Consider the following 21693-nt stretch of genomic DNA (forward strand, 5'->3'; position numbering starts at 1 on the left):
GCGAGGTTACACAAACTAATGCAGTTGTTGGAAAGAATGAAGGTTGATGTTGGGCCATACGGCCCCGGTTAGCTGTTGGCGTGCAAAGAGAAGGTGGTCCGGAAGCACTTCCGGAGCCCGGAAGCCGTCATAGCTGACATGTTATGCCGATCAATTCATATTAGGCGCCCACTTCCGTCTCGCGCACCTCCTCGTCGCCTGCAACTGTTTCCTCAGTGCACTTTGCATACCTTCATCTGGCCACACGAGATCAGAAACGTCGTCAACACGATCTCATTCTCAGTCGCACTTCTCACGCAGCGCATCCTCGGCCTCTTCTCCTCTTACGGGTGCAGACAATACTTTACTGGGCTTCCGGCACTCTGTACAACTCCTGAATGATGTAAAAAAACAATCTCGCTATATGCTCAACAGTCCACCCTTCCGTGGGGTCTCTCACGATTTGTGGTGGACCCCGAGCCCTCCACTATTCTATGGCAGACCACGACCTTACAGAACGGAGTACCTGTCATCTCCAAGCTCAGAGGTTGCAGGGTGTATCAAGGGAAAACGGCGCGAGACCAACAAATATTTGTCAACTACATACTACATGCAAATGATCGCAGCGCTTCGGGGGTACATAGTTGTCGAGATACGTTTCGTTAGAAAATCGAGATGCACGCTAAGATCCTCCCAGGCACTCCGCTCCTTGTGTCTGTCTCCGAAACTCCATTTCGTCTAGCAGTGCACCATGATAAAATTGGCCAGTTACTAGCCACGGTACTAGAGACGTAGCTTTTGTCCGAGGGCATACTTCATCTGGGATCCTTGTGCGAGTAGTGCCACTAGTACCAGACACTCGATATCCTCAATTCTTTTTACGTTTTCCTCAGCCCCGGGCATAAAGTATTAGAGTGTAACACATCAAAATCCCGTAGGCATGCATCTTGGACCATTACTATAGCTAGCTGCCATCAACCATCGTTCAATCATCGCTCAACAATATCTGATTTGAGTCCAAGAAAAAGCAGCACTATCTATGTAAGCCTGATTTCTAATTTTCTATTACAAGGTTTATGTACTGGCTAGCTAGGTATGCACAGAAGGAAAATTCGCGTACAGTAAAATGATTTTGACGTCTCGTACACGCACACAGAAAAAATTGGTGAGAGTCGTATCGTAGTCGTGTCATTACCGATGATCAATGAACGTTTGTCCGAGAAGTATGGAACGATGAGAAAAGAAAGAGATTGGGAACGTTGGGAGTCGACATCCGAAACACGCATCTGAATGGGGTTCCACCCGCACAACGTGAACGTTGAGTCCGGGGTTGTGGATTTGATGAGGCAGCGTGATACGCGCGTGTCATAGGCTGGGATCGATCGAAGAAAGCCTGTGAGGGGTTCGCTCCCACTCGCGTCCTGGTTGTCCATCAAGGTAACCGGAAGCGACGAATAATTAGAGGCAGGGCAGGGAACGCATGAGGCCGAGACAAATAGGAAGGCAAGGCTAGAAAAGGTCGATGGATGATTGGATGATCGGAGTGAGAGATTGTGGCGATGAGAACCTGCATGGATGCGATGAGTGAATTGCGATTGGGGATATGAAAGGTGGCGTTTTGGGGTTGGATGAGATCTAGCGCGCGCCATAGAAACCCAGATGATGTCAAGAGCGAGGCAGGGAGAAAGGGAAAGATAAGATAACCGAAACTATTGCATCAACAGCAGAGGGCTGCTTGCCTGCCGACGACTCTGCCAGAATAGCCCATTCAACAAAAGTTATAGATACCCGACCACTACGGGCTTGCCATCCCAATATCTGAGTTTCGTGCCTCCACCTCGGCACGGAACACGCCTTCGGCATCTACCTCGTTTTCATCCTCGTCATCGTCACCTGAACAACTGGACTGGCGAGGGCGAATCGTTGGCTCATCATCCGTGGTAGATCCGCCCTCTGTCTCCGTCTCCGTATCAGCCTCGGACAGGATACTCCGTGCATCTTCATCTTCCCCTCGTGCCGCCCGCATGCTAGGAGTGCGGTTTCTGTCAGTGGCTGTGTCCATAGCATCCGCCGCCTGAGCTGCAGGAGAGGGGAAGGATAACGGCCGACAGTGTGCGGGAGGAGCTGTGGGCAAAGCGCCAGCACTTTGAGAAGATGAGATATCTGATGCTGAGGGATCGGTGGACTGCGAAAATATTACAAGCTGCTCGGCGTATTTCTGCATTTCTTGGGGGGATATGACAAGATTAAAGTCGTTGAGCAACAGAAACTGTAGCTCAAGCTGATTCAACTCCGCTTGCGGGAGGCCGCCAACCTATTTCGAGTGCGAAGCATCGTTGAGATGATATCATTCCGGATCGATTTAAAATAAAGTACTGACCTTTGCATACCGCGAATTGGTGTAGAACACATCGCTGAAAAACTTGCTCGCCACTGTGACACCAGCAATGACGAGCCGATGCACGTTGTAGGAGTCAATGACAAACGTGCGACTGGTCGCCTCAGCCGCGAGGCGAGACATGCGATCGAAGTAGACCAGGAGTGCAAGGAAAACTTCGTTTGTGGTGGGACAGTACTTGAGGATGCGAAGAAGGTATGCGTCGAGTGCAATGGTAGGGATGTTCCGCGCATGGAATGTCAGCGCGCTGGTTGGATTCGCAAGCGACTCTCGAGAAGCGGTGGTGAGGGTGCGCCAAAGTGGTGGTCGTGACGAGTCTGGTATGTGCGTAGATTCATGGGGGTTAGGGGTGGGGAGGGCATCATTAGTGGAGGCAATCTGGGTGAGAAGGGACGCAAGGAGGCGGAGCAGGTCGGTTGATGGGTATGTATGGATGTCGATGGGTGCTGGTGCTGCATTGAGCGGTGAAGCGATCCCGTTGGGAACAGACGTAGGAGTTGAAGGAGTGGGTATGGGTGTTTTGCTGGTACTCGCTGCAGTGATAGTGACACGACTTGAGCTTGAGCTGTTGGTATCGACGCTAGTGGTGCTCTCCGGAGGTGGTGTAACATCCGGCCGATCTGACTGGTCTCGAGCCACGGCGAATCCTGCGGCAGACGTTGGTCTAGAAGAAAACGGTGTGGCAAAGACGCTTGAGCTCAAGGATGCAGATGCAGAGGATGCGGAAGAGCCAGGGGTGTAAGAGGAAAATGAAGAGGAGCTGTGTGGCAAAGGAGGTTTTCTCTGCTTGCGGACGGAAGATGAGGATGAGGGTACAGATGTCGACGCGGAGGTGGTGGACGACGAAGACGATGACGGTTGTCTGAGAAGGGACCTGTCAATGGCGGAGTGGTCTGTCGGCTGTGGATGGAGAGCGTTGACGAGAGCGAGCATGGCGATTGTGATGAAGAGGAGAGAGGCAATAATCAAAGGAGAAAACACTCAGACCGTATTGCAGCCGCTTTCTGACCGTGAGAATACAACTCTATTCGTGGGAATCACGTCCTCGACCCCGCAACGTTGACGGACTTCGGATTTGAAGCTTCGGAAGGACTCAAGTACTCAGCGCCAGAACCTAAGTTGACCGACGTTTGGGCGGGTTGAAAACGGGTGGTGGTCAAGGAAGGAAAAGGGCAGGAGGTTCGCTCTCAGCTGGCCCTATAATGTGGACCCTCATCAACCTATCAGCACGGTCCCACAAAAACGTGGGTTTCTAAGCGCCCGCCAAATTGAGTACTTGGCTTTCTCCAAACCAATCCCGGTCGACATTTGAAATTTGATGTATGTACTGACAGTACGACGGTGCACGTCAATCGGCTTTGCCATCTCGGTCACCACGTCTACGTTTGTAAGGAACGACTATCTTCCGCGCTACATAAAGGTCTCCTTTTCACGATCACCCGCTTTCCCATACCCTGGTCTGACCCAGTGTGCCCTCACAAAGACTCCAACTCTCCCCAATCCCTACCTATATCTCATGTCTTTATCGCAATCATCGCACCAAAGGCTAAATACAGCACTTCTCTGACCACCTCTATTGCAGTCTACTCTCCAATCTTGGTTACGCCGATCGATTCTTGCGCATGTCCACATCACGTTTTCAAAAGCCAAAAACCACGCGACATCGCCCGAGTTCCATCTGTAAACTATGTACCGTCCTCAGCCCTCCTGATCATCGTGGCCATCTGGCCTCACCTGTCAACTGTTTGCGATGTCAATCCGGCCAGTATCCGGCCTGACCTGGTTCTCTCTCTAAAACCCCTGGTACGATGACAGTCCGCTGTACCTCAACGTTAACTCTGGATGCATGTGTCAGTGAACATTCTTCCAGGACAGTAAAAAATTGGCTCTTCTCTGATGTACACAGCCACGGCATGAGCTCATCTCCCGAAAGCTGAAAATTCAAACGTTCAAACGTTCATCTGCCATTGACGCGACTAAATCTATAGGTTGAAATGAAAAGCTCCCATGTGTCCATATATCCTCCGCTCGTCTTTGAACTGAGACTTCCAACGTTCTCGACTACAGGCCCTCGAAAGCATGGAGTGCGAATGTGGCGAAGACAGCGTTCACCTTGCAACCGCTTCGAGGGTCTGATATGATCTCATTTACGTGGTGGATGATATAGCAATGTGCAATGATGTCAACGTACTGATTTTACGCACTTGCCGTTTATATATATACTGGTATGAACAAATTTTACTATATATGTATGAAGTTTATATATGTGGGCCTAGTACTAGCTATGAGCAATTGCAAGTGATTGCCTATATCATGGTGTTCTCATGAAGAACAATCCGCAGTTTTCGCTCCGGCGCCATCATTTCCACTGGCTAACGGCACATTTTCCTGACCACCTCAAACAGTAAAATGCCGACGTTGCAGCGCCAGAGCACTGATATCCTTTCGGATTTGCGTATACCCTCAGAGTTTACGGCATACGAAAAGATCGCAGAGGTGGAGACCCTCCGGCGATTGGAAGAATGGAAAGCGCGTGCGCAAGAGGCACTTCAAGAACTCAGAGAAATGCTAGTGCGCTTGGAAGGGACAGATACCTCTCAGGAAATTAAAGAGGGTAACTCAGATGATCGAAACAGATCAGGGCAGTCGAAGAGAGTTCGGGACGATGCAGCAGTCATCCAGGCCGTTGCACCTTTCGCCGAAGAGGAACTAGGAGTAAGCTCGACCCCGTGGACGACGCCGTCATCGCGTGCCCATGCCCAAGGTGTGCTCTGCATCCCCTCTTTTACAATTGTCTGTCAAAGGTTCATTGTGCTGATGGCTGAATGTCAGCCATACTTGCACCGTACGATACCCTTCCCGCCCCACTTGCCCTGGAGCTTTTGACGCTTGTCAAGCCGATCTTCGCGAAGAACCTACACCCACGTCTACATCCCGAGACCGCTCGTGCCCTCGCACGGCCTGCAGGCGGGGATGCAGCAACGCAGGACTACTTCGAGGCCCAGGAATGGAAGAAATGCCCAGGCATCGGTGGTTTACTCGCGTGGATCCTCACTCGGATGGAGGTGCGCATATACCCAGCTGTACTGCTCTCTTTCTCGTCTCTAGGAACTAAGTGGGATTGTAGGCCGAGGCGTATGAGCGGGCTTGGCCATTGGTTATCCCGCCTATGATGGCGTTCATAGACGACTACGAGCCTCACCACAAGCTTGCCGGCGTACGCATCGTCGCTCGCATGCTCGAGCGCGTTCCTCCTGAACTACTACGCCGAACTGGACTCGATGCCCTCTTGAACAACGTGAGTTCTTTTCCTTTAGTATCGTTCGCTGTCTAGATGGAACTCAACACATCCGAACTCCACTTTGATGTTCCGACTGCAGTCCCTTTCTTCTGCATTCCGCTCACTTCACAGCGATCACACACCCGATCTCCTGCGAGCTACTGTTCCTACCCTTCTGCTGCTCACAGATAAGAGTACTTCACCGGCAACCGAGACTCGCGCAGAGCGCCTCAGCGCGATCATTGGCGACGGGCTCATCGGCACCGTATGGACCTACGCATACAGGGACCCAGAAACGCTTGCCGCGGCAACCGAGATGGTTGCAGTTGTCGTGCAAAGGATTGGGATTGGTGCTGCACGATGGTTGAAGGTATATCAACGTTATGTTCACTTTTCCATCTGGGACATTAACTCACGTACCCAAGGCCATAATCCCACAACTCACTCACGCCCTGGCCGCATCTGCTAACGTTGGCATTGATGCTGGGCTTCCTACGGTTCCCATGTCCAGACTGCTTCAAGTTGCATCAGCGCAGACATTGGCCATCGTTGTCGAAGTATGTGCTCCACGCATGGGGCGCTGGCGGTACACTATTCTGGATGGCGTCGGACGCTGCTGGATCTCGCTCGAAGACCGGCTCCGTGAAGGCGAGAAGGAGGGCCCCGAGGAAGATGTTCTCCGCATAGCGCTCAAAGGGGTGGTCAAGAACTTGCAAGCAGCATGCGAGGAAACCACGAAGGTTTGCAACTAATATCTACCTGGCGATCCCTTGGGCTAACACACCAAAACCCAAGGACCTTGTCGAGTTATGTGTTTTCGATGACCACCTCTTCGCTGGGCTCTTGCCATCCACCGAAGCATAAAATTTAAAAAATTAAGAAGAAGAAGAAAAGAAAGAAAAAACCTGCAAACCATGCTGCTTGCACTTTCTGTGTAGCGCTTTGGATGCAAAGAATGCTCTAGGCGATGCTTCCCGACCCCACATGCCCCCAACTGCTGGCTGTATTCACCCCCTGGACGTATCCCAGACTTGAGATAGGACTGCATATCTCCTATAGTGCGCAGGTGTCTTCAGCCCTATGTCAATAATGACTATTTGTCGCCACATGCACGGAATTGAGGTCTTATGGTCAGCCAAAGTTATCGATTGTCCTCAAACTGTTTTGAGCCAAAGGCGAACCCTATGAATGCCTTCTCCCTGAAGCGAACGTATGAAATCTTTTGTCAATGAATACGATTGCTATACTTGCGCATGCTCATGCTCGAGGAAAACGCGCTCGAACATGGGAACTTTACGCAACATGGCTCAATGTGACGTCGAAAGCTTATGGGGTGAGTTCCAAAGCCCAAGAGGACAATGGCATCCTGCTGACACATGTGCCATTCGGATTCAACTGACGCTGGCGCGCACATCTCTCCCTTCAACTTGAACGTTGACAACGTTGAACGTTGAACAACAACCGTTTGCATATAACCTCCACACATATCATACCATCCGCACGCAATGTCGTTGATCGCATTGAACCTTTTCCTCGCCGCCCTCTTCCTATCTTCCTTCATCACCGCCTTCGTCTTCGGCCCTAGGTCGACCGTCGGATCTGCGATCCTGGTCGGCGCGGTCTTCCTGTCATTCCTTATCACCATCATCTACCTCTCCCGCCACATAATCAATACCACCCGGTACAAGGCAACCCCCATCCTGCCCATTCATACCTCGGCATTGGACATGCATGTATTCCTCCCTGGCAATGCACCAGTAGTGACGCGCTCAGTTCAACGCAGCTCTCACCATGGCCACCAGCGTCACGCCACTGCCCCAGCCGTGTTCTACCCCACCTTCTCTACCACTTCCAGACGCGTTGACGTCGTTGAACATATCTTACAACGCGTGGAACGCATAGAAGACGCGACACTAGCCACCAACAACACATCTACCGCTACCTTCTGTCGCCCCTCCAACCCCATAGCTGCGGAGCTGAACTCGACCATGTCGAACATCGTTGCCTCTCAACAGCCAACACCATCGACGGTGTCAGTCTCGGACTCGCTCCCTTCAGTTGATTCCATCGTGCGACGCGTCCGCAATAAGTTCGATATCGCGGTTGCATCCCCGGCGCCAACGTCCCACTCCGAATCCTTACCTTCGGTCGACGCGCTTGTCCGACGCGTCCATCGGGCCATCACCGCAAGCAACCCGATCTCCCAGGTCATCTCCATCCCTTCTAACGTTGGCGATATCCTTCGTCCCACGAATCCCATAGGCGAGATGCTCGATTCTCCATCCGAAACTTTCTCTCCTCCCAGCCGCAACCCTCTGCGCATCGTCGGCGCTGCCTTAGCTCCTTCTGACGACTCTCCCATCCTAGCGTTACACCACAGCCCCATCTCTATCAACTCTCCCTCTCATCCCAACTTCGTGTCAGAACCCCGCCACCGGTTGACAGCCTTGGACAGCGGTCCCTCGATGCCTCTTTCAATCAGCTCAACCCCCCACCCATGGGTGTCCAGCAGTACCCCCAAGACGTCCACCGAAGTCCAGGAGTTGGAACGTATTGACGTATTCTATCGTCGCAAGCACAGTTGCGATGCCTCCTTCGACTCCCCTTCACATCCTAACTTTGTGCCGGAGCCCCTGCGCCGATCCTCCGCCCTGAGCAGTGGTCCCTCGACGCCACTTTCCTTCAGCTCAACACCCCGCCCATGGGTGCCCAGTAGTGTTGCAGATCGATGGCCTTGTCGATCATCGCCACCCTCCACCGACAGCCCAGTTGTTTTTTCGAGCGGCGACGGTCCAGTTTCACTCACTCCTTCCCTGTCACTCCAGCAATGGGCTCCAGCTCTCCTTCTGGACTCGGCACTGAAGATGCCTGAGCCCATCCAACTTGATTCATTCCCCCCTGGCGTTGTTGATTCGCCCATCCCTTCTGCAACCACCCCGGAAGGCAACATCTCCAAAGATCGACCTGGGAAAGGAACGAGACAACTTTGGCGGAAGCTGATGCGGAGGACGACGAGTGAAGTTTCCTCAAACCTGCCTGCGTAATTTATCCCTATTTATCTGCTCCATATACATTCACTCTAAGGTATGTTTAGGTATCCTTACTCTGGCGTAGCAACGTACTTGATTATTGTGCCGTCGAATAGGGATGATAGAACGATAGTCACTTAGGTAGCATACTGCACACTTCAATTGTACCATAGACTATTTGCATTACCAACTTCGCATCTTCAGACTTCATGTACTATATACTCCCAGCTGCACCACCATGGAATTTATCTTGCATTTCATGACTTTGGTTCGATCAGATTGAAGTTTAGATATTAATTATTGCAAGACTTAGATATTATATCAACTTCGGCCGAGTCTCTTATGAAAACCTAGTTATACGCACCTGTGACTATCACGACGTTCTGACGAGGTGTTATGAAGCGTAGTACAGGTACCATGTTAAGCTTTGCTCAGATGTCTGCTCTCGTATGTATGGAAGGATATCATTATTTTGTGTAAACGTCTACGCAGATGTTCGCTCCCTTATGTGCAAGTTATTAGATGCAAACTCTATCGACCATCAATGGGCATAGCTCCGTCTTACAGCTCGTCCTTGCCGGTCGCGTCATCATCAGTGGGTGGCGTGCATAGCGCAGGAGTCGTGCCCGTGATCTGGTACTCGCACTTCTCGAGCTCAGCCACGCTGAGCAGTGCGTTCTCTATGCCACATTCAAGGACAAGTTCAACACTGCGCTGCGGACCGTTCCAGCACTTGGCTCCGAGAGTGTAGCGCTGCTTGTGGTAGTATGCGGGCGTGCCTGGCTCTTGTTGTGTATCCCACGAGGTGAATTTGCTGCGAAGGAGGGGCAAATTAGGCGAGCTGCATTTGATTCATGAAGACGCGGAGATCGCTCACCCGAGAGAGAAGTTGGAGCCGCCCTTATTGGGCTTCTGTTTCGCCTCATCGAAGAGGCAAATCTCATACGTGTAGTCGCCCGTGTCTTTGGACAAGCAGAGCCCATCGAGTTTCTTCCACTCGCCCTCAGGCCCGAAACCCTTGGGGTCGAAGATATCCCCGAAGTCCACTCGAGCCTCTTTGAGCTCATTCTCCGTAAGCTTCAGGCTGTGTTCGCTGTCCGAGAGCTCCTGGCGAGCGAAGTCCGCACCTGAGAAAACGTCAAAAGACGAAAAACTGGAGAAAAGGGCTGTTTCCTTACTTCCGGACACATCAACAGGTTTTGCCAAGCCAAACGCGGCAAGCCACGAGACGACGATATCGCGGAAAGCTTCGAATTCCGGACGGATGGAGTCAGGAACGTAAGAGGAAAGATCAAACACTATGGGTCATTACAACGGCACTTGCGAAGAGCAACAATGATGACTTACAAATAGAGGGGCCCGGCGCATCAATGTGTTTGTCGTGCTGCAACAGCAGAGAGGTATGATCTTCTTTGAGTAACTTGTCCAGCTCCTTCTCAATCTTCGCCGCATCCCAGATGCCCTCTTCGAGCTCCTCAGCCTCTTGCACCTGACCCTCTGCAGCCGCATCTCCTGCGCCCTCGCTCTCGTCCTTGCGCACATCATTGATATGTGGCAGACCCGCAAGCGTCTCCCATCCACGCACAGCCTCTAGAACCGCCATATCTTGGTAGTTGGGGTTGTATCCCGTCCGAAGGGAGTCAAGAACCTCGCCGAGTGCCTTCTCGCGCTCGAGATGCTTCTTATGCTCTCGTTGAAGCGACTTCAAAGCGGTGTGGTGTGTAAGGAGAGACTGGTAGAGTGCTGTTCGACCAAGTGTTAGCCCGCTAGCTCGGAACATTTGTCCAGACGCGAGACTCACGCGACTTCTGCTTATGCTCAATGTCAGCAGCAGACAGGGACTCGGCGTGCTCGGCAATCTCCCGCAGACGCGCGACTTCCGCCTCCCTGGTCGCGACTTCCTTCTCCAACTCTGCGATGAGGCCTTCAAGGCGCGTCTTCTCCTTGTGCGCGTATGCAATGTATGTCGAGCGGATTTTGGAACCCTGGAGAAAGGTGGCGCGTCAGGACTGTTGGTGGTTAACATATAGCAACGTTGTACCGTCTTCTGCATCTTGCGCTCAGCATCTCTCTTCTTCCTGTACTCCTTGCCTACTTCGTCGCAAACATTTGGACAAACGCCGGGTTTCTCGTCGGAACCGTCGCAACATTCAGGCTCTGTTAACAAATGAACACTATATACTTAAAGTTGAACCATACAGGTAGCTTACCACAAAGACCATCATTCACCCTAGAGCTGAGGATGCTCGAGCCAATGTGACCCGCGTTCCGACAATAGAATGAACTGTTCGGGCATGCACTCGTCCCTGGAATTATGTCATGTTATACGGTCCAAGTTTATTCGAAGAAAATAGCGACGCACCTGGCTCATCACTCCCATCTGGGCAGTCACAGTAGTCGTCGTTCACCGCGCTCCAAGCAATCTCCTTTGACCCATCAAGACACTTCCAAGTACTCCCTTGAGGCGCATATCGCGCGAGCAAGTCAGGGCGGACGCCGTGGGTCTTGTCAAGCGCGCCAAGCACAGGGAGAGGAGCGAGGAGCAACGGGAGCCAGGCCACCATACTGTTAGAGTTATAGCAGACCAACTATAGTTTAATTAGTATGGTCAAGAGTTGTTCGTAGCGCACCGCACCCCTACGTGTTATGGAGACTTCCCGAAACGCGCTGTCCGCCACATTTACGTAAGCATTATTAAGGCGGCGATCCGGTTGATGCCGTATAGCCCTGATCTCTGGAAGCTGGGGAAACGAGCTCGACATCGCCGCTGAAGAGGCCTCACGACAATGGTGAGTATAGCACCCTGTCAGACCACTCCGATGCCCTCGAGACGCGATATGAAGCTCCCTGAAATGCTGCTGGGCTTTATCGCGCGGTCCTTTCGCCTGGATTCCACTCGTACTTTCTGGATGGAACGCTGACCTACCGCTCTCTCATCAGGCTAAAGCTAAAGCAGCTCCCACCTCCGGTGGCGGCAAGGCCGCCAAGAAAAAGAAGTGGTCGAAGGGAAAGGTCAAGGACAAGGCCCAGCACGCCGTCGTTCTTGACAAGCCTACCTTCGATCGTATTTTCAAGGAGGCTCCCACCTGGCGCCTCATTAGCCAGTCCATTCTCATCGAGCGTCTCAAAATCAACGGCTCTTTGGCCCGTGTGGCCATCCGCCACCTCGAGAGGGAGAACCTTATCAAGCGTATCGTGCACCACTCTGGCCAGCTGGTCTATAGTACGTTATTGTTGATTAGATGGGAGTTATGTTTTGACCTTTCTCTCCTTAGCTCGGGTGACGGCTGCCACCGACTAGAGTACTACCATCACTTGCATTTCATTTGTTTATGCTCATCGTTAAGCACATGTACTCCATCGCACATTACCAAAATCCATGCACTTGAAAAGGCTCCAATGGATTGATACAAACGATTGAGTACAAGCAATCGCAAATGGATATGGGATGCAGGCAAGTTCATACAATTCTGTGCGTATCACATATTTTCTGCTATTGCCTGAGTTCTAAGAGATTCAGCGACAATCTCATCTCACATCTCCCCACATTCTATTGCAAAGAATTAAGATGCTGACACTCGATCGCCACCGCTGGGCAACTCACCTGTTATTTTCACGACCAGTTTGGGTCTATTGTTGGGACCAGTCGGAACGTTCTCAATCTTGCGTAGCGTGAGCATGCCGTCTATGACTTTTCCGAAGACGACATGCTTTCCGTCAAGGAAGTCGCACTTAGCCGTAGTGATGAAAAACTAGCACCAGGTTATCAGCACATGCACACTATTCTGTGGATCAAGGCAAACCTGGCAGCCATTGGTGTTTGGTCCTGAGTTCGCCATGGACAGCAGACCAGGACCAGTATGTTTTTCCTGGAAATTCTCGTCCTAGGAACGCTTGAGATGAGTGTTCGAGAGGGTAATCATACGGGAACCATAAACACATACGGGGAAGTTGGTCCCATATATCGAGAAGGATCCAGTCCCGTCGCCCTTGATAAAGTCTCCACCTGTATGGTCAACATGATTTGATGAGTCGTCAAAACGTGTGACATGCACATACCTTGGCACATGAAATTGGGGACACTTGCAGCCGTGGTTATGAGACCTCCTGAATACACCGAGAGAGAATTAAACATACACTCTAAGAGCGAAATATCGGGTGTCAGCTTAGTCGAAGCTTATATGGATCAGGAACGCATACCTGTGGAAAGTCCCATTTTTATATCCTTGTGGACGCGCATCGCGTCTAGTGACATATTGTAAGTCAAGGGCTACACTCAGGATTATCAGGATATGCTTGCCTGCACTCCCCAGTGCATAGTTGCCGGAAGTTCTCGGCCGTTCTGTATGCCTTGTTTTTAGCCTAGCATAAGCGCGTAAGATCAAGGTGGAACTGACTTGGGTACGATATCGCTGAAGAGTTCCATCTTGATGCGACCTGCTGGGGTTTCACCGATGTTGATGTCCATGAAGACGATAGGACGTTGTGTCGTAGAAGCCATTACGATGTCAACGAGGCGGTACTGAAGAGTATGAGATGAGATGTAAGTAGCTAGGCGGACTGGAAAAGGGATAGTGAAATCGCCAAAGTAAAGGGTGAGCACAATGAACACAAGCGCCAAATCGCGTCTCCTGTCTTGACGCGGACGGTCAGTTTGCCTTGCCATTACCGTTCACCGGCACCATTGCTTGCGCGGGCAATGAACGATCTTCTCAGTCGGTGCACCTTTTCGTCTCGATAGTGCTGCCGCTGAACTAACGCATCTTGATATTGCCACTCAGACCCCTTTGCAGTGGTCACTTACCCTACCGCCGTCCAATTCTCCCTTTACGCAGGGGCATCCATCGCTCGCTTCGATCCTTCAGGCAGATACGTCGCTGCAGGTCGCCCGGATGGAGCAGCAACTGTATGGGACCTTGATACGCGTGCCAGCATACGCTGGCTTGAGGGACACGTCAAAGGCATTACCAGTGTCGAGTATGTCCACATATACGCCTTGTTCTTACGAGGCCATGGATTGAAAGAATGACACGACATCACATGCACGTTTAGCTGGTCACGCAACTCCCGCTTCCTACTCACCGCCTCGAAAGACTGGAACGTCATAATCTGGGACCTTGCCGCCCTCGCTGACCCACCGGATCGCCGCACAACAATCCGCTTCGACGCACCTGTGCTCAGCGCCTCTTTTCACCCTCGGAACAGGCAAGCGTCCCCCAGCATCCAACGTCTCAATACTCATCAGCCTCTCACTTCTCTGCAGTCGCATAGTTCTCGTGCTCCTTGGTACCGGAGAAGTTTATATCATTGACCTCCGCCGTCATGCTCGCGCCCGTAGTCGCGTCGAACTTGTCGAGGATGACAACGCGGAAGTTGAGGATGCTACAGGGAGACAGCAAGTTACACTTCTCGGGACGAGAATATAAGCTAAGATATTGTTTGCATAGGTCCGCTATGACGGTCGCACAATTTGATCCATCTGGCAAATATGTTTTCGTAGGTACCTCAGCGGGCACGGTACTCGTGTTCCACACAAGAACCAAAATAGTAAGCTCTAGTCCATCAATCACTTCGATTCAAGGAAGAGCGATGTTTACACCTTGAAGCTTGTAGGTCGTCATAGGGTTCCAGGTGCGGGAGCAATGAAATCCTTCGACTTCACTCGTAACGGCAGGTGCGTTCTGCTTGTTGAACATCTTGAAAGTATTCTATACAAACCTTCTAATCTATAGGAGTCTTGTCACGAACTCTGTGGACCGCACCATTCGCCAATTCATGCTTCCTGCTTCTTATCCTTCGCCGCCAAGCTCTACGTTCTCCCAAACACCAAATCCACAGAGATCACCATCTCCGTCTCGCAATGCTTCCCCCCAACAGACCGATGGACATGATCAAACACCCGCAGTAAACGGGGTGAACGGTATGCATGAAGACGGCGACGTGACGATGTCTCAAGTACTTGAGAACGAGTTAGAGCCGACGCAGCGCTTCAACGACCCTATTTCTCGTACCGCTTGGCATACCATGTCGTACAGTCCAGACGGACAACTTCTGGCTGGCGGTGAGTAAATAAATGCCCCCCTAACTTAGCTCAACCCAAGTGGTGTCATGCATTCGCGTCTTGCACAGGTGCTGCGGACCCGGCAGCGCACAAGATCTTCATCTGGGATATATCTCATGACGGTCAATTTGTAACTGCCCTCGACGGCGGACGGGAACCTCTTCTCGATGTCCACGTGCGTCTACCCCTAAAATTCATCGATGGTGTTCTTTAGCCTAGCTGACTATGATTTTTAGTGGCATCCCATGAAATCTGCGATTGCGTCCACTGCAAAGGACGGGAATGTGCTCATATGGCACTACCCAACGCCCGAGCGGTGGGGTGCCTTTGCAGGAGGATTCGAAGAGGTAGACGAGAATGTTGTATATGAGGAACGAGAAGATGAGTTTGACCTGGTACGCGGCGATTCTTTGAGTATCTACATGTGGGTTTAATTAAACCTGTACAGGAAGATGAATCTGCCCTCGCTCTCCGCAAAAAGGAACTGGAGGATGATCATGTTGACATAATCAATGGTGATGACAACCTGCCTGCTGACGGAAGCGGGTTATTAAATGGTTCTCCCTGTGCGATGGGGCCTGGCGAGGGGCCCGAAGAAGATTATGATTGGGCTGATGTGGATAATGAGGAAGACTGTACACCCTGGAGGATGAAGGTATTGATGGTGGATGATGATGATGCATATTGAGTGAACTGGAGGGTCGTAGGGTCCTCGGATTGGTACTGGTGAGCAATACTACATTAGAGATAATCTGAACTTATCGGATGACAAAACATTTTGTTACTGATAGCCTATTCCATATGCCTGACTGTGCTTTCTGTCGGGACAACAGATGTAATGTGAGGATTCATACCTGCAGGTCCATGTGAAGACCATCATCAACACAAAAGCAAGGATCCTATGTCTTCTGCCTTCTCCACCCTGGCCTCTTCCTTTACTTTAAGAAACAGGTATATTCTGCAAAACTATACACATCTGCCTTTCCCATCTGGTATGTGGCCAATCCATTATAAGAGCATGTCAACTAGGTTTTACTAGATTAGGTGAATAGATTATGTAGTATATTTGTAGATGCCTACTAATATGCAAATTTGAAGCTCTGGTAAGGGAATGTAAGTAGTGGATGAGTGTTTTAACATGGCCACTCCCCTTATCATCTCTTCACTGTCTTGTTCTTTTCACCTCTCCTGATTCCAGCTCTGTCAAGTGACATGAAACACTTGCCCATCTAATTCATCTGGTTGAATATAGGCTCTTAAACAGTGCATATTCTCTCAGACCCATTGTTGAGTTTCACCACTTTTTTGCCTCATTGTATTGCATGTGTTGACCAGATAACTTTGTAGAAAATAATCAGGCCATGAAAGGCGAGCATACTACTGTAACAAGCAGACCATAGTAAGTTCCTGTTCTGTGTTCCACAGGATTAAGAATGAAACTTAGAGTGTGGAACAGTTCCACCTGTTTGGACCATCAGGAACTTATTTGTGGTATAAATGGTAGGGCCACAAAACCATTGATTTCATGCAAAACAAGCTCATACATTCCTTGAAATCCTAACTGTTACCTATAATAGTTATGCACTAATTATTCAAAAATGCAACCCATTTGCTCAAGGTTGTTGGAGACCTGGGTCAGCATCTCTATCTTCAATGCCGCTCCAGGGGCGGGTGTTTCATTGTTCTCTAAATATAAATGCATCAAATGATTTTGGAAAATTCAAGACAGGCCTTATCACAGCCTTAAATGGGGTTATTGGCCTTGAACAACCTCCTGAGCTAGGCCAAGGCTGGGAACCATGTTTCACCCCCCTCAACCTCAGAGAACTAAACTGTGGAACATATGAATAAGGAAAGTATATCTGAAACTGATTTTACATGCTGCTGGAAACTTATGGTTGATTTATCATAGTAGTATGTGGTGCAACCACCAGAGTTTCTAAGCTCATATCAACCAGTAGCAAATAGTCAATATATAAGCATACATCAGCAAAAAATGTGAGTAGAGATTAGAGGAATAAGCTGTCTTTATCAACACTATAGGATTACAACAGAAGGCCCTTAATTATGGTAGATTACATGCATGCATCACATAATTACTTATAATTTGCTGTATTTACATCTGATCACCATCACAAATAACAGTGAATAACAAGCAAAAATGCTAATGAGAGCCCAGTTGCAAAAAATGCACTCTATATTTATCACACGAAAACAGACAGGAGCGAAGCAAATTATCAAATATGATATAGTAGAAGAACTTGTATGTAGACACCATACACTGGAATGCTAATCCTCACCATAATCTGACCTGTCATCTGACCCATTGTCCTTTGATGCAACCACTGATGATTCACTTGAGGCACATGAATGAGAGTGGTAGCAACTTATGGCATTGTGGAACTCTGCATTGGGGAGAGGCTCCTTGGATGCAACTTGACTCTTCTTATTCTTCTTCCAGATCTCATCAAGAGAGATGTGAGCACTGGCGCTGACTCATAGTATGAATAAAAGATTAGTTTGGTGGCACAGGTCATGCATGTGTGGGCTCACCAAGCTTTCCTCAGCAGGTTCTCCCTAATTACATCAGAGAAGTTGGACTTGAGGTCAGTTGTGACATGCTGGAGCTTCTCAAGGTTGTTGGTATGGGTGGTGAGGTGGGGTCCATAGGTCTCACACTTGAAGTCCAGGTCCTTCTGTGAACTGTCAGCCCACTTGTCAATCCTAGCCTAAACCTAGTAACAGTGTTAATCAAGTGTCAAGTATGTATAATCAAGAGCACTCACTGCCATGAACACGAGTGCCATTACCAGGATGGGGAGGGGATCAAGCATCTCAATGAAACAAGCACCCTTGTCCCTATGTGAGTAGAACCACACCGCATACTCGCTTTAAACTGACTGATCAGGATTTCCAAAGAAGAGCGAGATGTCCAAGCAATACTGTTTGTGTTTCACCAGCGGCAGATTCTTGGTCATCATATCCACGGGATTTTTGGTTCTAGGGATCCAATAGAGCGTAATGACACCAAGCTCGTGTAGTTCCCGGACAAAGTGATAGCAGATGTTGATGTGCTTACTCTGCTTCTCAGTTACAGGGTTTTGGATGTTGTGGAGAGCGCCCTGATTATCTCCAACGATTGGCATTACGCCAATCTGCAGGACTCCTAGTTCACCCATCATTTGGGCAAACCATTTGGCCTGGCGAGTGCAGTCCAAAATGGACATATACTCGGCTTCCACCATTGAGAGTGAGACAGATTTCTGAAGGTAGGAGGACCACGAAATGGGTCCGCTTGCCAGCATGAAGACATGGCTGGTCATCGACTTGGTGGTTTCATAACCAGCCCAGTCAGCGTCAGCAAAGGTAATGAAGCCTTTCCACAAGGCACCATTGTACTCGATATAGTAATCTTGCGTCCCTACTAAGTAGCGCAGTATGTACTTTGCTCTGTTCAGGTGGTCCTTGGAGGGGTTGGCGGCATGTCATGACAAGTGTGATATGGCAAAAGCAATATCAGGTCGCGTCCTGATCATTATTATTATTATTATTATGATTCCATTAGCATCCATCGGGGTTAGTCACCCCATGTCGGACAATACTCAACGTTTGCTATCTAATATATGTGATGGGCCCATTGCCCCTCCCTTCTCGGTTCCAGGGGGTCCCGACGACGGCTAGTAAGAGCCCCGCCGGTCAGTCCGTTCCCTCCGGGTTTCCCCTAGCCACCGAAATGAAGAAGGGAGCTCTCGTTGTAATTTCCTCATAACATGCAAAGTCCTGATCATTAGGTAGATCAGGGACCCGATAAGCTCCTGGAATTCCTGCCATAGGGACAGGTCAACCAGTTCGAGGTTCTTAGTTGCCATGTACCCAGTAGGGAGTGGCGTTGGCGCTGCACACGCGTCAAGGTACTTGAACCTTGCTAGCACCTTCTGCAGGTATGCGGTTTGATCGAGACGAATCATCGACATGTTGACCCTGCTCAGGAGCATGCACAAGAATTCTTTGGTTTCACCAAGATCTCAGCATTCCCATTGTTTCATGAACACTGCCTTCACGCGGGTTAACACCTCACGATCTGGCCCGAAGAATAAAGCGTCGTCAACGTAGATAACAGCAATAACCACTCTGGTCTTTGACTGTTTAAACTTGTAGACACCAGCATCTGACTGGATTTGTTCAAAGCCCAACTCTTTTAGGGATTGACGAAGCACCTCCCACCATTGGCGACCGGCTTGCTTCAACCCGTATAGAGCCTTGTGCAAGCGCCATACCATGCGCAAGTTGGGTGAGGTTCAGAAACCTCGTGGCTGCTCCATGTAGATCTCCTCGTCCAGATCGCCATACAAGTAGGCATTCCACACATCGAGTCCTGAGACGTACCAGCCTTCAAAAGCTGCGAGTGCCAGTGTCATGCGGACGGTTTTGAATTGCACCACTGGGGAGAAGACTTTGGAGTAGTTGATGCCTTTGCGCTGGGAGAACCCCTTGGCGACGAGGCAGACCTTACGGCGGCCATCCATTTTTAGGTTGAAGACCCATCAACACTTCACCACCCTACAACTGGATGGGAGTTCGACTTCTGTGAAGACACCATGTCGGACGAGAGCTTCAATCTTGTTGCGACAAGCCTGCATCCAGGCTTCCGACTCCTCGGTTGGTAATGTTATTATGTCTTCATACTTCCATTCCCTCACCAAAGCGAGGTCTGGTCCGAGTTCCGTGGCGGCTGAGTAAGCCATGAGAATCATCTTGTTCACAAACTCTGCTGCTGTTTCCCTTGTGTGTGCAATGTGCGCTGCTGCGTTCTGCATAAATGCTGGCGGAAGGGTTTTTTCCCCTTGAACATGCGTCATAAGTCCAGTAGAGCCATTGTCATTGTTTGCAGGTGTGGGTGTGTGGTATCTCTGCCAGAGAATTTTTGCATGTTCCTGTTCCTGTTCAACCTCATCCATGGTGCGGTCGGAGTCGACAGGTGCCAAGTGATCAGAATTAAGAAATTGATCCATCCTTCGCCACTTTGACAGTGGGTTCCAAGTACGACCGTCTCTAGGTTGGTCGTCTTCGTGTCCCGCAGGATTTCCCACAAGATTCTTGCGGACGGTTCCCTCTAGGCTGCGACCTAGGTTCCTGAACTGCTCCAAGGGATTTCTCCCAGGTATAGCGTTATCCGGCAACATGTTCGGCTTCCTCTTTCACCCAGATGTCCGTATGGTTTCTGGTGTAGGTACTTGAGGTGCGACAGTTGGTTGACATTGTGGACCTCGTGCCCATGGGACCGGTTGTTCACCAGGTTCCGGCAGAAGATCTTGATGGTCCTCTCGTGGAGGGTCGTCTGGGGGCAGATCCTGGTACAGGTCTTCCAAATTGCCTTCCAGTTCAGCAAACTCCTTTGCCAAACCTTCAAACTCGTTGTCGTCATCCTCAACCTTAGGCTGATGAGCCTTTTGCCAGTCGTCTGAACTTTCTGACCGTGGTGTTTGAGGCGGACTCAGGTTACGCGGCCCATTGGCTGGTAGTTCACCATCGTCCTGTTGTAGTGGTGATTGTGCAGCAGGAGATGCTGGTCGTGTGTCATCCGGACTCAGTGGTGGAAAATCATTATTGATAGGACTCCGCGGTGGTGCGAGTGCATCCACCTCTGGTAAGCATATAAAGTGCTGGGTGTTCCAATGCTAGAACATGTGTCGCTTTGGAAACATCATCTCGTCAAACACCATGTTTGTGGTGATCTTAAGTTTCCAGTCGCCGGTCAGGAATTTGTATCCATTTCCGGAATCCGATACTCCAACGTGTATACACGCGTGGGATCTCAGAGTGAGCTTGTTGGCGTGCTCCTCTGGATTAAGATACACGTAGCCCAAGCAACCGAAGACACGCAGGTAATCGACGTGGGGTTTTCACCCTCCACAATCTCATACAGCAATTTCCACTTCAGTTGCTTCATTGGTGTCCTGTTATAGACGTGTGCTGCGTGTTTGATGGCGAAGTTCCACACAAATGTCGGCAGATAGGCATCATGCCGCATTGCCTCAGCTTTTTCTGTTATTGTGCGTGTCATCCGTTCGGCCTTGCCATTCTGTGCATGCGCATAAGGCGTTGATGTGAGGATTTTGATGCCACACGATTGTAACATTTCTGTAAACTCTCGTGATTTAAACTCTCCCCCTGCATCAGACTTCCACATCCGAAGAGAGCGATGGTACTGATTTAGCGTGAACGCCAACCAGGTGGCCACTGCTTGACAGGTCTTGCTCTTTTGACGGAGCAGAGTTACCCAACAGTAGCCAGTACAGTCATCGACCATGATGAGTGCATACCATTTCTTTCCTATCAAGGACTCGACCGAGAACTCTTATAGATCCGCATGGACAAGTCCAAGAAAGTCTGTAACTCTCAATTCATCTCGTGGGAATGGGCCATTGGTCATTTTGCCAAGGGTACAACCCTCGCACAGCTGCCTAAGATTAGGCGGTGGGAAGTTGAGTTGGTTGGTAGACCTTCAACGGTCTTCCGTCTGCGATGTAGCACCTCATCCGAGCAATGGCCCAGACATTGATGCCAGATCTTGAAATCAGGCTTAGTCATGCCAATAACACCAGCCAAATGAGCCTGGTGCAGATCTAATGATGAGTGAACCCAATATAGGTTCCCCCCAGGGCACACTGTAGTGTGCACCACTTCAGCGGACTTGCTCGTGAGCACCACAAGCTTGTCCTTGTCTCCTCGCAGGAGATTCCCTTCCCGGCAAAACTGGCCTGTAGATAACATCCGAACGGTACCACCGGGTAGGTAGAAAACAGGGTATATACACGTGGTACATTGTTTCCCTTGTGTATCCTCGTGACGAAGGATAATGGTACCCTTTCCAGTGCACTGGGTAGACCCAGACGATGTTGAGATGGTAAACCGCTCTGGCTCAGGTAGATCCTCAAATTCTGAG

The 21693-nt window shown here is 50.2% G+C and overlaps 8 protein-coding genes across 8 annotated transcripts; 4 read left to right on the forward strand and 4 right to left on the reverse strand.

Moving 5' to 3' along the window:
- Nucleotides 1-1067: 1067 nt before the first annotated feature.
- Nucleotides 1068-3516, reverse strand: CONPUDRAFT_81716 (cyclin-domain-containing protein). Its single transcript, XM_007769420.1, has 2 exons — nt 2360-3516; nt 1068-2293 (listed from the first exon to the last, which is right to left on the reverse strand). The coding sequence occupies exons 1-2, from the start codon at nt 3308-3310 to the stop codon at nt 1775-1777; spliced, it is 1470 nt and encodes a 489-aa protein (XP_007767610.1). The 5' UTR covers nt 3311-3516; the 3' UTR covers nt 1068-1774.
- Nucleotides 3517-4729: 1213 nt separating this feature from the next.
- Nucleotides 4730-6793, forward strand: CONPUDRAFT_143656 (uncharacterized protein). Its single transcript, XM_007769744.1, has 6 exons — nt 4730-5141; nt 5210-5442; nt 5505-5675; nt 5758-6027; nt 6083-6397; nt 6453-6793. The coding sequence occupies exons 1-6, from the start codon at nt 4787-4789 to the stop codon at nt 6519-6521; spliced, it is 1413 nt and encodes a 470-aa protein (XP_007767934.1). The 5' UTR covers nt 4730-4786; the 3' UTR covers nt 6522-6793.
- An 83-nt stretch (nt 6794-6876) lies between these two features.
- On the forward strand, nt 6877-8701 carry CONPUDRAFT_164811 (uncharacterized protein; the record flags this gene model as incomplete). The annotated part of the gene is made up of 1 exon (XM_007769745.1): nt 6877-8701. The coding sequence occupies exon 1, from the start codon at nt 7163-7165 to the stop codon at nt 8699-8701; it is 1539 nt and encodes a 512-aa protein (XP_007767935.1). The 5' UTR covers nt 6877-7162.
- A 319-nt stretch (nt 8702-9020) lies between these two features.
- On the reverse strand, nt 9021-11308 carry CONPUDRAFT_164812 (uncharacterized protein). Its single transcript, XM_007769746.1, has 8 exons — nt 11049-11308; nt 10897-10992; nt 10728-10843; nt 10488-10671; nt 10034-10429; nt 9865-9984; nt 9564-9813; nt 9021-9500 (listed from the first exon to the last, which is right to left on the reverse strand). Exons 1-8 carry the CDS (start codon nt 11248-11250, stop codon nt 9248-9250), a joined length of 1617 nt encoding a protein of 538 aa, XP_007767936.1. The 5' UTR covers nt 11251-11308; the 3' UTR covers nt 9021-9247.
- Nucleotides 11309-11472: 164 nt separating this feature from the next.
- On the forward strand, nt 11473-11987 carry CONPUDRAFT_89622 (ribosomal protein S25; the record flags this gene model as incomplete). The annotated part of the gene is made up of 3 exons (XM_007769747.1): nt 11473-11475; nt 11627-11909; nt 11962-11987. 3 exons carry the CDS (start codon nt 11473-11475, stop codon nt 11985-11987), a joined length of 312 nt encoding a protein of 103 aa, XP_007767937.1.
- Nucleotides 11988-12099: 112 nt separating this feature from the next.
- On the reverse strand, nt 12100-13269 carry CONPUDRAFT_81720 (uncharacterized protein). Its single transcript, XM_007769423.1, has 8 exons — nt 13084-13269; nt 12987-13028; nt 12887-12931; nt 12746-12768; nt 12631-12692; nt 12490-12570; nt 12291-12438; nt 12100-12236 (listed from the first exon to the last, which is right to left on the reverse strand). Exons 1-8 carry the CDS (start codon nt 13185-13187, stop codon nt 12220-12222), a joined length of 522 nt encoding a protein of 173 aa, XP_007767613.1. The 5' UTR covers nt 13188-13269; the 3' UTR covers nt 12100-12219.
- A 67-nt stretch (nt 13270-13336) lies between these two features.
- CONPUDRAFT_122820 (WD40 repeat-like protein) lies at nt 13337-15757 on the forward strand. The gene is made up of 11 exons (XM_007769748.1): nt 13337-13401; nt 13468-13663; nt 13739-13897; nt 13950-14081; nt 14134-14233; nt 14293-14360; nt 14419-14747; nt 14816-14922; nt 14984-15142; nt 15196-15473; nt 15539-15757. The coding sequence occupies exons 1-10, from the start codon at nt 13386-13388 to the stop codon at nt 15433-15435; spliced, it is 1506 nt and encodes a 501-aa protein (XP_007767938.1). The 5' UTR covers nt 13337-13385; the 3' UTR covers nt 15436-15473; nt 15539-15757.
- Nucleotides 15758-20425: 4668 nt separating this feature from the next.
- On the reverse strand, nt 20426-20650 carry CONPUDRAFT_54696 (uncharacterized protein; the record flags this gene model as incomplete). Its single annotated transcript, XM_007769226.1, has 1 exon — nt 20426-20650. A coding segment is annotated over one exon (225 nt), but the record flags the coding sequence as incomplete, so codon positions are not given.
- Between the last annotated feature and the right edge of the window lie 1043 nt (nt 20651-21693).

The sequence above is a fragment of the Coniophora puteana genome (assembly GCF_000271625.1).
Source record: "Coniophora puteana RWD-64-598 SS2 unplaced genomic scaffold CONPUscaffold_5, whole genome shotgun sequence".
NCBI lineage: Eukaryota > Fungi > Basidiomycota > Agaricomycetes > Boletales > Coniophoraceae > Coniophora > Coniophora puteana.

What these genes read in the sequence shown, in the direction of transcription:
- CONPUDRAFT_81716 (XM_007769420.1), bottom strand. Translation starts at nt 3,310, where the DNA reads ATGCTCGCTCTCGTCAACGCTCTCCATCCACAGCCGACAGACCACTCC. An exon ending in CCAATTCGCGGTATGCAAAG is followed by an intron (nt 2,294 to 2,359) that starts GTCAGTACTTTA and finishes CACTCGAAATAG; the next exon opens with GTTGGCGGCCTCCCGCAAGC.
- CONPUDRAFT_143656 (XM_007769744.1), top strand. Translation starts at nt 4,787, where the DNA reads ATGCCGACGTTGCAGCGCCAGAGCACTGATATCCTTTCGGATTTGCGT. An exon ending in GGATCCTCACTCGGATGGAG is followed by an intron (nt 5,443 to 5,504) that starts GTGCGCATATAC and finishes GTGGGATTGTAG; the next exon opens with GCCGAGGCGTATGAGCGGGC. An exon ending in GTGCTGCACGATGGTTGAAG is followed by an intron (nt 6,028 to 6,082) that starts GTATATCAACGT and finishes CACGTACCCAAG; the next exon opens with GCCATAATCCCACAACTCAC.
- CONPUDRAFT_164812 (XM_007769746.1), bottom strand. Translation starts at nt 11,250, where the DNA reads ATGGTGGCCTGGCTCCCGTTGCTCCTCGCTCCTCTCCCTGTGCTTGGC. An exon ending in AGATGGGAGTGATGAGCCAG is followed by an intron (nt 10,993 to 11,048) that starts GTGCGTCGCTAT and finishes ACATAATTCCAG; the next exon opens with GGACGAGTGCATGCCCGAAC. An exon ending in GGCTCCAACTTCTCTCTCGG is followed by an intron (nt 9,501 to 9,563) that starts GTGAGCGATCTC and finishes CCTCCTTCGCAG; the next exon opens with CAAATTCACCTCGTGGGATA.
- CONPUDRAFT_81720 (XM_007769423.1), bottom strand. Translation starts at nt 13,187, where the DNA reads ATGGCTTCTACGACACAACGTCCTATCGTCTTCATGGACATCAACATC. An exon ending in CCCCAATTTCATGTGCCAAG is followed by an intron (nt 12,693 to 12,745) that starts GTATGTGCATGT and finishes TTGACCATACAG; the next exon opens with GTGGAGACTTTATCAAGGGC. An exon ending in CAAACACCAATGGCTGCCAG is followed by an intron (nt 12,439 to 12,489) that starts GTTTGCCTTGAT and finishes ACCTGGTGCTAG; the next exon opens with TTTTTCATCACTACGGCTAA.
- CONPUDRAFT_122820 (XM_007769748.1), top strand. An exon ending in GACTTCACTCGTAACGGCAG is followed by an intron (nt 14,361 to 14,418) that starts GTGCGTTCTGCT and finishes TCTAATCTATAG; the next exon opens with GAGTCTTGTCACGAACTCTG. An exon ending in GAGAAGATGAGTTTGACCTG is followed by an intron (nt 15,143 to 15,195) that starts GTACGCGGCGAT and finishes AAACCTGTACAG; the next exon opens with GAAGATGAATCTGCCCTCGC.